Here is a 15,000-nt window from a genome sequence, read left to right on the forward strand (position 1 = left end):
GACTGGATCAGGAGCAGAAGGATTCCCTCCGGACACTGGTCCGTGATGACCCTGTATCCGTACCCGATGGTGGTCTCGGTCTCGATGGAGAACAGAAACGCCGAGACGAACCCGTTGAGGTTGTTGACGCACGGGATCCACTCCCGGTCCGTCAGATGCTCCAGGTCGCCGCGCACGTAGGCGATCAGCCACCACATGAAGCCGAAGAAGAGCCAGGTCACCGTGTAGACCAGCACGAAGATGAAGAGGTTGAACCTCCACTTGAGGTCCACCAGCGTGGTGAAGATGTCCGTCAGGTACCGGTACGTCTCCCTGACGTTCCCGTGGTGGACGTTGCACTTGCCGTCCTTCTGGACGTAGCGCTGGACCCGCTTGGCTCGGACCTTCTCCACCAGCTGTTTGGGCAGATCCTCCCGAGCCTGTTTGGGCAACTTGGACTTCCCGATGATGGCCGGACTCTCCACATCCTGCTCCATGGACTTCTTCGGGAGATTTGAACCTGCGGGAAGGACGTACAGTTGGTGACGAGACTGAACACACCTGTTCTGTCCATTCATGAGATGCAATCAACCAGACTTCACATAGTGCTTTGCCGCCCAGCCACACTTTATACACAGCAACATGGACGTAGAAATAGTCGTCTCTATTCATGACCTCCCGTGAAAACATGAGCTAGCCTTTTTAAGATAATGTTTCTTAAAGTTAGCACCTTTTAAAGATAGCCCTTTCTTTAAGCTAGCTCTCTTTGACTACATTTTTGTTAAGCTAGCATTTTTAAGCTAGCACTTTTTTTTAAGCTAATGTTTCTTAAAGCTAGCACCCTTTTAAGCTAGCTTTCTTTGACTTTCAATTTTGTTGAGCTAGCATTATTAAATTAGCACTTTTTAAGCTAATGTTTCTTAAAGCTAGCAACTTTTTAAGATAGCCCTTTCTTTAAGCAAGCACTTTTTTAAGCTAATGTTTCTTAAAGCTATTACCTTTTTAAGATAGCCCTTTTTTAAGCTAGCTCTCTTTGACCTACATTTGTGTTAAGCTAGCATGTTTAAGCTAGCACTTTTTTTAAGCTAATGTTTCTTAAAGCTAGCACCATTTTAAGCTAGCTTTCTTTGACTTTCAATTTTGTTGAGCTAGCATTATTAAGCTAGCACTTTTTAAAGCTAATGTTTCTTAAAGCTAGCAACTTTTTAAGATAGCCCTTTCTTTAAGCAAGCACTTTTTTAAGCTAATGTTTCTTAAAGCTATTACCTTTTTAAGATAGCCCTTTTTTAAGATAGCCCTTTTTTAAGCTAGCTCTCTTTGACTACATTTTTGTTAAGCTAGCATTTTTAAGCTAATGTTTCTTAAAGCTAGCACCCTTTTAAGCTAGCTTTCTTTGACTTTCAATTTTGTTGAGCTAGCATTATTAAACTAGCACCTTTTTAAGCTAATGTTTCTTAAAGCTAGCAACTTTTTAAGATAGCTTTCTTTGACCTACATTTTTGTTGAGCTAGCATTTTTAAGCCAGCACTTTTTTTAAGCTAATGTTTCTTAAAGCTATTACCTTTTTAAGATAGCCCTTTTTTAAGATAGCCCTTTTTTAAGCTAGCTCTCTTTGACTACATTTTTGTTAAGCTAGCATTTTTAAGCTAGCACTTTTTTTAAGCTAATGTTTCTTAAAGCTAGCACCCTTTTAAGCTAGCTTTCTTTGACTTTCAATTTTGTTGAGCTAGCATTATTAAACTAGCACCTTTTTAAGCTAATGTTTCTTAAAGCTAGCAACTTTTTAAGATAGCTTTCTTTGACCTACATTTTTTCTTGAGCTAGCATGTTTAAGCTAATGTTTCTTAAAGCTAGTGCCTTTTTAAGCTAACTTTCTTTGACCTACATTTTTGTTGAGCTAGCATTTTTAAGCCAGCACTTTTTTTAAGCTAATGTTTCTTAAAGCTAGCACATTTTTAAGATAGCCCTTTCTATAAACTAGCAGCTAGGTTTCTTTATATAAAGCCTGGTTACATCATTCAACGTCCTCTCTGAGAGCCATAAGGACGTCCTTCAGGTGAAAGCTGGTGTTGTGATGAAGATACATGGATAACGCGAGGGCAGCGACAGAGAGGAAGTGCAGCAGTGAAGAGGAAGTAACGCGATGATGAAGCTCCACCAGCTGCAGAGAACCAGTCGATCACGGAACACACGTGTGAACAGACTCGGAAGAGAAGCCAGAACATGCATCACAGCTTCTCACAAAAGAGTATCTCAAGAGTAACTGTCGTGTATTTCTGCTTCTAGATCGAGATTTTGAGGAGAGAAAGTATCTCAGGGTCTTGTTCACGAGTGAGGGGAGAAGGGATCGAGTCATCAACAGTTGTTCTGGACGAAGACAAGTCGCTACATTAAAATGAACAAACATTTTCGTCTCTAATAAGGACAGATGACTCTGAAAATAATCGACATCCAGCTTCAACAAAAGATCTTTGACTTTTAGGACCAGGAGGTCAAACGTCTTCCTCTCGCATCAAACTGATGATGTCACCGACTGACCTCGTGACCTCTACTGTCTCGTCTCGACAACACGACCTCAGGACGCCCGGGGCGAGGTCGGCGGCCGAGGAGAACGTTTCACCAGAGAGACGAGGGAAAGCAACCCTCGGTTTCATATTTATGTTCATGAAGAACGTCTCCTGTCCTTCAAGAACTGAGTGTACTTGAGACTCAAGGTCGACAGAGAACGACTCTCAAGGTTCCTTTTATTCACAGTTTATATTTCAATTAATCATTTAATTTTTAATTTATATTTAACATGAAAATATTCGGATACATTTGCTCAAAAATGTGTGTTAAACGTGATTTAAAACAAACATGGAGACAGTATTGTGAAGAAAAAGGGTGATCTTCATGTGACACTTCTACACAACAACACTGTATATCATTCTTCATCTGTGACGTCAACAAACTGCAGTGACGGCCATCTTGGAAAGAGGTCAGGGCTGCTCTTGACCTCTTGAAGTGGTGCCGTTCATCTGGACCCGAGACCAGACTGAAGGATGTGATGACGATCACATGAGGTCATGAGATCCACAGATGAGTCACAGCTTCATGTTCTGACCATCAGGCTGTTCAGCAGCAGAACAGACGCTGGTGTTGAAGCAGATCGTTCACCAGGAATATCATGAGCTCCACGGTTTCCATGGAGACACGAGGCTCCATCCACCGGCAACATGGCGCCGGAGGAGACCACTACTCTGTTTCTGTTTGAGTGACAGGAACGTTCTCTGAGGAACGATCAAGAACCTGATGTTCAAGTTATCTTGAAACATTTACAATCATTCAATGACTTCTCTTTTTACACTGTGGGAGGAAATCAGAGTCGCAGGAGGAAAATATTCAGCTAGCGAGTTAGCGTTTCAAGTTAGAACTTTTATTAAGCTAACGTTTTATTAAAGATAGCATTTTATTCAAGATAGCATTTCATTTATGATAGCACTTTTATTTAAGATAGCATTTTATTTAAGATAGCACTTTTATTTATGATAGCACTTTAATTTAAGATAGCATTTTATTTATGATAGCACTTTTATTTAAAATAGCATTTTATTTAAGATAGCACTTTTATTTATGATAGCACTTTTATTTAAGATAGCATTTTATTTAAGATAGCACTTTTATTTAAGATAGCTTTTTATTTAAGATAGCACTTTCATTTATGATAGCACTTTTATTTAAGATAGCATTTTATTTAAGATAGCATTTTATTTATGATAGCACTTTTATTTATGATAGCACTTTTATTTAAGATAGCATTTTATTTAAGATAGCACTTTTATTTATGATAGCACTTTTATTTAAGATAGCATTTTATTTAAGATAGCATTTTATTTATGATAGCACTTTTATTTATGATAGCACTTTTATTTAAGATAGCATTTTATTTAAGATAGCACTTTCATTTATGATAGCACTTTTATTTAAGATAGCATTTTATTTAAGATAGCACTTTTATTTATGATAGCACTTTTATTTGAGATAGCATTTTATTTAAGATAGCATTTTATTTATGATAGCACTTTTATTAAGATAGCATTTTATTTATGATAGCATTTTATTTATGATAGCACTTTTATTAAGATAGCACTTTTATTTAAGATAGCATTTTATTTATGATAACATTTTATTTAACATAGCATTTTATTTAAGATAGCACTTTTATTTAAGATAGCATTATATTTAAGATAGCACTTTTATTTATGATAGCATTTTATTTAAGATAGCACTTTTATTTAAGATAGCACTTTTATTTATGATAGCATTTTATTTAAGATAGCACTTTTATTTAAGATAGCATTTTATTTAAGATAGCATTTTATTTATCATAGCACTTTTATTTAAGATAGCATTTTATTTATGATAACATTTTATTTAACATAGCATTTTATTTAAGATAGCACTTTTATTTATGATAGCATTTTATTTAAGATAGCATTTTATTTATCATAGCACTTTTATTTAAGATAGCATTTTATTTAAGATAGCACTTTTATTTAAGATAGCATTTCATTTAAGATAGCACTTTTATTTAAGATAGCATTTTATTTAAGATAGCACTTTTATTTAAGATAGCACTTTTATTTAAGATAGCATTTTATTTAAGATAGCACTTTTATTTAAGATAGCATTTCATTTAAGATAGCACTTTTATTTAAGATAGCATTTTATTTAAGATAGCACTTTTATTTAAGATAGCACTTTTATTTAAGATAGCATTTTATTTAAGATAGCACTTTTATTTAAGATAGCCCTTTCTTTAGGCTAACACTTTCATTAAGGTCACTTAAGGGCTTTTGCTACGACAGTCACCGTCAGAGTCGAACTACAAGATTTTGTGTTTATTATTTTAAATGTCAAGGAAACAGTGGATTCCTCGGCTCACGACGCAACGTTCATGACTGGTTATAAAAATAGAATCTTTTACAACAATAAACTCCAGCTGTGCGTTATCACACGGTGACCTCTGAGGCGTGACCTCTTGAACCGTGTGTTCGCGGTCGCTAGGCAACCATTGTGAAGCAGGTGTCGATCAAAGCGTCGTTGAAATGTGTTGCTTTACAGTCACACGTCAGGTGTGGAAACATGACACGAGGGACGGTATTTTTAGACAAAGAAAACATGTGTTATCGTCTCCATTGTGGACATGTTGTGTATAGTTAGCTAGTCTAGCTTAAAAATCTTAAAAATGCTAGCGTAAGAAACATAAGCTTAAACAATTGCTATCTTAAAAATGCTAGCTTTAAGAAACATAAGCTTAAACAATTGCTAGTTTAAAAATGCTAGCTCAACAAAAACGTAGCTTGAAGAAAGCTAGCTTTAAAAAAGTGTTAGCTTAAAGAAAGGGCTATCTTAAAAGATGCTAGCTTTAAGAAACATTAGCTTAAGAAAAGTGCTAGCTTTAAGAAAGGGCTATCTTAAAAGATGCTAGCTTTAAGAAACATTAGCTCAAGGAAAGTGCTAGCTTTAAGAAAGGGCTATCTTAAAAGATGCTAGCTTTAAGAAACATTAGCTCAAGAAAAGTGCTAGCTTTAAGAAACATTAGCTTAAGAAAAGTGCTAGTTTTAAGAAACATTAGCTCAAGAAAAGTGCTAGCTTTAAGAAACATTAGCTCAAGAAAAGTGCTAGCTTTAAGAAACATTAGCTCAAGAAAAGTGCTAGCTTTAAGAAACATTAGCTCAAAAAAGTGCTAGCTTTAAGAAACATTAGCTCAAAAAAGTGCTAGCTTTAAGAAACATTAGCTCAAAAAAAGTGCTAGCTTTAAGAAACATTAGCTCAAAAAAAGTGCTAGCTTTAAGAAAAATTAGCTCAAGAAAAGTGCTAGCTTTAAGAAACATTAGCTCAAGAAAAGTGCTAGCTTTAAGAAACATTAGCTCAAAAAAAGTGCTAGCTTTAAGAAACATTAGCTCAAGAAAAGTGCTAGCTTTAAGAAACATTAGCTCAAAAAAAGTGCTAGCTTTAAGAAACATTAGCTCAAGAAAAGTGCTAGCTTTAAGAAACATTAGCTCAAAAAAGTGCTAGCTTTAAGAAACATTAGCTCAAGAAAAGTGCTAGCTTTAAGAAACATTAGCTCAAAAAAAGTGCTAGCTTTAAGAAACATTAGCTCAAAAAAAGTGCTAGCTTTAAGAAACATTAGCTCAAGAAAAGTGCTAGCTTTAAGAAACATTAGCTCAAAAAGTGCTAGCTATAAGAAACATTAGCTCAAAAAAAGTGCTAGCTTTAAGAAACATTAGCTCAAGAAAAGTGCTAGCTTTAAGAAACATTAGCTCAAAAAAAGTGCTAGCTTTAAGAAACATTAGCTCCAAAAAAGTGCTAGCTTTAAGAAACATTAGCTCAAGAAAAGTGCTAGCTTTAAGAAACATTAGCTCAAAAAGTGCTAGCTTTAAGAAACATTAGCTCAAGAAAAGTGCTAGCTTTAAGAAACATTAGCTCAAGAAAAGTGCTAGCTTTAAGAAAGGGCTATCTTAAAATATGCTAGCTTTAAGAAACATTAGCTCAAGAAAAGTGCTAGCTTTAAGAAAGGGCTATCTTAAAAGACGCTAGCTTTAAGAAACATTAGCTCAAGAAAAGTGCTAGCTTTAAGAAACATTAGCTCAAAAAAAGTGCTAGCTTTAAGAAACATTAGCTCAAGAAAAGTGCTAGCTTTAAGAAACATTAGCTCAAAAAAAGTGCTAGCTTTAAGAAACATTAGCTCAAAAAAAGTGCTAGCTTTAAGAAACATTAGCTCAAGAAAAGTGCTAGCTTTAAGAAAGGGCTATCTTAAAGGTGCTAGCTTTAAGAAACATTAGCTCAAGAAAAGTGCTAGCTTTAAGAAACATTAGCTCAAAAAAAGTGCTAGCTTTAAGAAACATTAGCTCAAAAAAAGTGCTAGCTTTAAGAAACATTAGCTCAAGAAAAGTGCTAGCTTTAAGAAAGGGCTATCTTAAAGGTGCTAGCTTTAAGAAACATTAGCTCAAGAAAAGTGCTAGCTTTAAGAAACATTAGCTCAAGAAAAGTGCTAGCTTTAAGAAACATTAGCTCAAGAAAAGTGCTAGCTTTAAGACAGGGCTATCTTAAAGGTGCTAGCTTTAAGAAACATTAGCTTTAAGAAAGTGCTAGCTTAAAGGTGCTAGCTTTAAGAAACATTAGCTTTAAGAAAGTGCTAGCTTAAAGGTGCTAGCTTTAAGAAACATTAGCTTTAAGAAAATGCTAGCTTAGAGGAAAAGGTAGTTAAAGAAACAGTAGAACCTTCATCGAACAAGTGAAGCCTTGAATGGAATCAATGACTCGTGTTTATCAATAATCCTCACTTTCTCGTCAATAATCTTCTTGTCTTCTTTCACTTCAGGCCTTTTTTCTCTTCCAATCTTTATCATCCCTTTTTCTATTCCTTTCTACCAGCAGAAGAAGCGTGTTAGCAGGTAAGAAATGTCAAAATATCTATATTTTTAAATAGAAATTTGAGATCAATTTGTACCTTTTCACAAACGATGTTGATAGTATTCATTCATCATATTTATTGTGTGTTAAATGTGTGTATATAGTTGTGTTTGGCTGTGAAAATGAACAACAAAAATGCTGATAATGTGATCAATAAAGATGTGTTTGAACAGTTTACTGACGTCAACACAAGAAGAATCTGATGAACAAACAAACAAAAGACAACAATCACACACTTCCTGTCGCACACACTTGAGTAAATATACACTTTGTTCGGCTCGAGACCTTCTCTGTTCAATACTATGGTTTGTGAGTGTGATGTATATATAAAGTACTCTGAGATCTCAGACCTTCTCTGATCAATACTATGGTTTGTGAGTGTGATGTATATATAAAGTACTCTGAGAGCTCAGACCTTCTCTGATCAATACTATGGTTTGTGAGTGTGATGTATATATAAAGTACTCTGAGAGCTCAGACCTTCTCTGTTCAATACTATGGTTTGTGAGTGTGATGTATATATAAAGTACTCTGAGAGCTCAGACCTTCTCTGATCAATACTATGGTTTGTGAGTGTGATGTATATATAAAGTACTCTGAGAGCTCAGACCTTCTCTGATCAATACTATGGTTTGTGAGTGTGATGTATATATAAAGTACTCTGAGAGCTCAGACCTTCTCTGATCAATACTATGGTTTGTGAGTGTGATGTATATATAAAGTACTCTGAGAGCTCAGACCTTCTCTGATCAATACTATGGTTTGTGAGTGTGATGTATATATAAAGTACTCTGAGATCTCAGACCTTCTCTGTTCAATACTATGGTTTGTGAGTGTGATGTATATATAAAGTACTCTGAGATCTCAGACCTTCTCTGATCAATACTATGGTTTGTGAGTGTGATGTATATATAAAGTACTCTGAGATCTCAGACCTTCTCTGATCAATACTATGGTTTGTGAGTGTGATGTATATATAAAGTACTCTGAGAGCTCAGACCTTCTCTGATCAATACTATGGTTTGTGAGTGTGATGTATATATAAAGTACTCTGAGAGCTCAGACCTTCTCTGATCAATACTATGGTTTGTGAGTGTGATGTATATATAAAGTACTCTGAGATCTCAGACCTTCTCTGTTCAATACTATTGTTTGTGAGTGTGATGTATATATAAAGTATCTGAGAGCTCAGACCTTCTCTGATCAATACTATGGTTTGTGAGTGTGATGTATATATAAAGTACTCTGAGATCTCAGACCTTCTCTGATCAATACTATGGTTTGTGAGTGTGATGTATATATAAAGTACTCTGAGAGCTCAGACCTTCTCTGATCAATACTATGGTTTGTGAGTGTGATGTATATATAAAGTACTCTGAGAATTCAGACCTTCTCTGTTCAATACTATGGTTTGTGAGTGTGATGTATATATAAAGTACTCTGAGAGCTCAGACCTTCTCTGATCAATACTATGGTTTGTGAGTGTGATGTATATATAAAGTACTCTGAGAGCTCAGACCTTCTCTGATCAATACTATGGTTTGTGAGTGTGATGTATATATAAAGTACTCTGAGAGCTCAGACCTTCTCTGATCAATACTATGGTTTGTGAGTGTGATGTATATATAAAGTACTCTGAGAGCTCAGACCTTCTCTGTTCAATACTATGGTTTGTGAGTGTGATGTATATATAAAGTACTCTGAGAGCTCAGACCTTCTCTGATCAATACTATGGTTTGTGAGTGTGATGTATATATAAAGTACTCTGAGAACTCAGACCTTCTCTGTTCAATACTATTGTTTGTGAGTGTGATGTATATATAAAGTACTCTGAGAACTCAGACCTTCTCTGATCAATACTATGGTTTGTGAGTGTGATGTATATATAAAGTACTCTGAGAGCTCAGACCTTCTCTGATCAATACTATGGTTTGTGAGTGTGATGTATATATAAAGTACTCTGAGAGCTCAGACCTTCTCTGATCAATACTATGGTTTGTGAGTGTGATGTATATATAAAGTACTCTGAGAGCTCAGACCTTCTCTGATCAATACTATGGTTTGTGAGTGTGATGTATATATAAAGTACTCTGAGAACTCAGACCTTCTCTGATCAATACTATGGTTTGTGAGTGTGATGTATATATAAAGTACTCTGAGAGCTCAGACCTGCACCAAATCAATACTAGGTCAACATGTATTTGACCAACTTAATGTTGTACTTTTATATCATTTAAAACAGAAGTGTTATTATTAGTCCATAATATGAGCAGATATGAACGTATTAATACTCGTGTGAGTACCTTGATCGATATTTAACACTGAACCCATCTTTTATTTGTATCTTCTTTTCTGCCTTATTTATATTGTACTATATTAAGTTATTTGTAAATGTTTGTTATTTTTTGTGTCACAATTTAACTTCCACTAGATGGCAGCGGTCGTCCTCCGCAGCTTAAGAGATTCAAGCGATGACTGGGGACGAGAGGATACAGCCAGAGCTCAAGCTGCTATTAGAACTGAATGTTTGGACATAGTTTGGCTTTAAATTCTATTTATTTATTTAAGTAAAAAACACAGAATCACTAAAATCCAGTGTATCTTATAATGGTTACAACATTTATAAAAGTGTTTGGAAATATTATATCATGACATCAGTGTATCTTATCCATCTATGACCTCCTTGGCAGAAGTAATATAGTAAAAAATGCTGATGCGGACGGATGCTAAGCTAGCAACGCTAACATCTTGATAGCATTGAAGTTGAGCTGCTGCTCATGTTGTGTTTATGAAAACAGAGTCTCATGATTGAAGTGTGACATGAATCATGAAGTGTGAACACAACACACACGTCCACTATTGTGGCTGAAACAACTGTGTTTAGAACACAAAGACCCAGGAAAACACACTCAGGAAGCAGAAGAATAACAACAGAGCGACTTCATACACAACATGTCCAACCATACACAACATGTCCAACAATAAACAACATGTCCAACCATACACAACATGTCCAACTATACACAACATGTCTAACCATACACAACATGTCCAATCATAAACAACATGTCCAATTATATACAAGATGTCCAACTATACACAACATATCCAACAATAAACAACATGTCCAACCATACACAACATGTACAACCATACACAACATTTCCAACTATACACAACATGTCCAACTATACACAACATGTCCAACAATAAACAACATGTCCAACCATACACAACATGTCCAACTATACACAACATGTCCAACTATACACAACATGTCCAACAATAAACAACATGTCCAACCATACACAACATGTCCAACCATACACAACATGTCCAACTATACACAACATGTCCAACAATAAACAACATGTCCAACCATACACAACATGTCCAACCATACACAACATGTCCAACTATACACAACATGTCTAACCATACACAACATGTCCAACTATACACAACATATCCAACAATAAACAACATGTCCAACCATACACAACATGTCCAACCATACACAACATGTCCAACTATACACAACATGTCCAACTATACACAACATGTCCAACCATACACAACATGTCCAACTATACACAACATGTCTAACCATACACAACATGTCCAACTATACACAACATATCCAACAATAAACAACATGTCCAACCATACACAACATGTCCAACCATACACAACATGTCCAACTATACACAACATGTCCAACTATACACAACATGTCCAACAATAAACAACATGTCCAACCATACACAACATGTCCAACTATACACAACATGTCCAACTATACACAACATGTCCAACAATAAACAACATGTCCAATCATACACAACATGTCCAACCATACACAACATGTCCAACTATACACAACATGTCCAACAATAAACAACATGTCCAACCATACACAACATGTCCAACTATACACAACATGTCCAACAATAAACAACATGTTCAACCATACACAACATGTCCAACCATACACAACATGTACAACTATACAAAACATGTCTAACCATACACAGCATGTCCAACAATAAACAACATGTCCAACCATACACAACATGTCCAACTATACACAACATGTCCAACAATAAACAACATGTCCAACCATACACAACATGTACAACTATACACAACATGTCTAACCATACACAACATGTCCAATCATAAACAACATGTCCAATTATATACAAGATGTCCAACTATACACAACATTTCCAACCATACACAACATGTCCAACCATACACAACATGTACAACTATACACAACATGTCTTACCATACACAACATGTCCAACTATACACAACATGTCCAACTATACACAACATGTCCAACCATACACAACATGTCCAACCATACACAACATGTACAACTATACACAACATGTCTAACCATACACAACATGTCCAATCATAAACAACATGTCCAATTATATACAAGATGTCCAACTATACACAACATGTCCAACCATACACAACATGTCCAACCATACACAACATGTCTAACCATACACAACTTGGCCAATCATAAACAACATGTCCAATTATACACAACATATCCAACTATACACAGCATACAACATGTCCAACCATACACAACATGTCTAAATATACACAACATGTCCAACCACACAACATGTCCAACCATACACAGCATGTCCAACCATACACAACATGTACAACTATACACAACATGTCTAACCATACACAACATGTCCAATCATAAACAACATGTCCAACCATACACAACATGTCCAACCATACACAACATGTCCAACTATACACAACATGTCCAACTATACACAACATGTCTAACCATACACAACATGTCCAATCATAAACAACATGTCCAACCATACACAACATGTCCAACCACACACAACATGTCCAACCATACACAGCATGTCCAACCATACACAACATGTCCAACCACACACAACATGTCCAACTATACACAACATGTCCAACTATACACAACATGTCTAACCATACACAACATGTCCAATCATAAACAACATGTCCAACCATACACAACATGTCCAACCATACACAACATGTACAACTATACACAACATGTCTAACCATACACAACATGTCCAATCATAAACAACATGTCCAACCATACACAACATGTCCAACCACACACAACATGTCCAACCATACACAGCATGTCCAACCATACACAACATGTACAACTATACACAACATGTCTAACCATACACAACATGTCCAATCATAAACAACATGTCCAACCATACACAACATGTCCAAACAAACACAACATGTCCAACCATACACAACATGTCCAACTATACACAACATGTCTAACCATACACAACATGTCCAAACAAACACAACATGTCCAACCATACACAACATGTCCAACTATACACAACATGTCCAACTATACACAACATGTCCAACCTTACACATGTCCAACTATACACAACATGTCCAAAGAAACACAACATGTCTATCAACTCTAAGTCAGAGCCAGAATGTTAACACAAAAGATTGGAGTCATTCATAGATTCTAACTTGAAGTCACGATGTGTTAAGATCAGACACACAAACATGAAGGTGTCGTTGTTGAGTCGAGTGCTAATGATTTTCAACACACACCTGACGACTCACAACACACACCTGACGACTCACAACACACACCTGACAACTCACAACACACACCTGAAGACTCACAACACACACCTGACGACTCACAACACACACCTGACGACTCACAACACACACCTGACGACTCACAACACACACCTGACGACTCACAACACACACCTGAAGACTCACAACACACACCTGACGACTCACAACACACACCTGACGACTCACAACACACACCTGGCGACTCACAACACACACTTGACGACTCACAACACACACCTGACGACTCACAACACACACCTGACGACTCACAACACACACCTGACGACTCACAACACACACCTGACGACTCACAACACACCTGACGACTCACAACACACACCTGACGACTCACAACACACCTGACGACTCACAACACACCTGACGACTCACAACACACCTGACGACTCACAACACACACCTGACGACTCACAACACACACCTGAAGACTCACAACACACACCTGAAGACTCACAACACACACCTGACGACTCACAACACACCTGACGACTCACAACACACCTGACGACTCACAACACACCTGACGACTCACAACACACACCTGACGACTCACAACACACACCTGAAGACTCACAACACACACCTGAAGACTCACAACACACACCTGAAGACTCACAACACACACCTGAAGACTCACAACACACACCTGACGACTCACAACACACCTGACGACTCACAACACACACCTGACGACTCACAACACACACCTGAAGACTCACAACACACACCTGAAGACTCACAACACACACCTGACGACTCACAACACACCTGACGACTCACAACACACCTGACGACTCACAACACACCTGACGACTCACAACACACCTGACGACTCACAACACACCTGACGACTCACAACACACCTGACGACACCGGCGTCGTACGACCGCATCCTTCAGTTTCTCCTTCACTTGTTGCTTCTCGTTTCTTTATCTTCTCGGAAGAACTTACTGTCTTTACTTTCATTTCATTAAAAGTGTTTGTTTAATCAATCCAGACACTTTTACCTTCTTTACCACAGTACTAAAGTACTGCAGTACCAGAGTACTACAGTACCACAGTACTTCAGTACTACAGTACCATAGTACTACACTTCTACAGTACCATATTACACCAGTACCACAGAACCACAGAACTACAGTACTACAGTACCACAGTACTACACTACTACAGTACCACAGTACTAAACTACTACAGTACCACAGTACTACAGTAACACAGAACCACAGTACCACAGTACTACAGCACCACAGTAGAGAGTACTACAGTACCAGATTACTAAAGTAATACAGTACTACAGTACCAGAGTACTACATCACTAAAGTACCAGAGTACTACAGCACTACAGTAACACAGTACTACATTACTAGAGAACTACAGGACTGAGACATTATAGTACAATAACATAATTATAGTATCACAATATAAAGAAGTTTATTTGATACTTTTCTCTTCAAAGCTGTTTGAGGCAAAATTATCATATATTAATCATATATTAATCATATATTTGTAATACATGATTAATACATGATTAATACATGATTAATACATGATTAATACATGATTAATACATGTTTGACCCTCACAGGTGTTTCATCTGCTGCTTCAACGAGACTAAATGATCTTCATGAAGAAACATCATCAATAAAGTTGTATCAATAAATCAAACCTTGACAACAATATGATGCTGAACATGTGATCGATTCTAAAACATGTGATCGATTATTAATTATTCATTAATTTATTAACTCTTCACAGCAGATGATGCTCCTGGAGCTCCTGAGGCTTCAGGCCTGCGAGTGTTTCTCTCTCAGTTCCTCCTTCTCTCCTCACAGATGCTTCTCCTCCTGTTCCTCCTCCTCCTCTTCCTCCTCC

At 36.7% G+C, this 15,000-nt stretch overlaps 1 protein-coding gene across 1 annotated transcript in view; it reads right to left on the bottom strand.

The window, feature by feature from the left end:
• Window positions 1–15,000, bottom strand: part of LOC148065682 (G protein-activated inward rectifier potassium channel 2-like) — a 20,536-nt gene that overhangs the window by 5,243 nt on the left and 293 nt on the right. Inside the window, exon 2 of the mRNA XM_087807996.1 lies at window positions 1–499. This exon is cut by the window's left edge and continues 422 nt beyond it. Within this exon, the coding sequence (XP_087664122.1) occupies window positions 1–499 (499 nt within the window). The remainder of the gene's footprint in view (window positions 500–15,000) is intronic.

Source organism: Callionymus lyra, chromosome 14, assembly GCF_982586985.1.
Source record: "Callionymus lyra chromosome 14, fCalLyr1.hap1.1, whole genome shotgun sequence".
Lineage (NCBI taxonomy): Eukaryota > Metazoa > Chordata > Actinopteri > Syngnathiformes > Callionymidae > Callionymus > Callionymus lyra.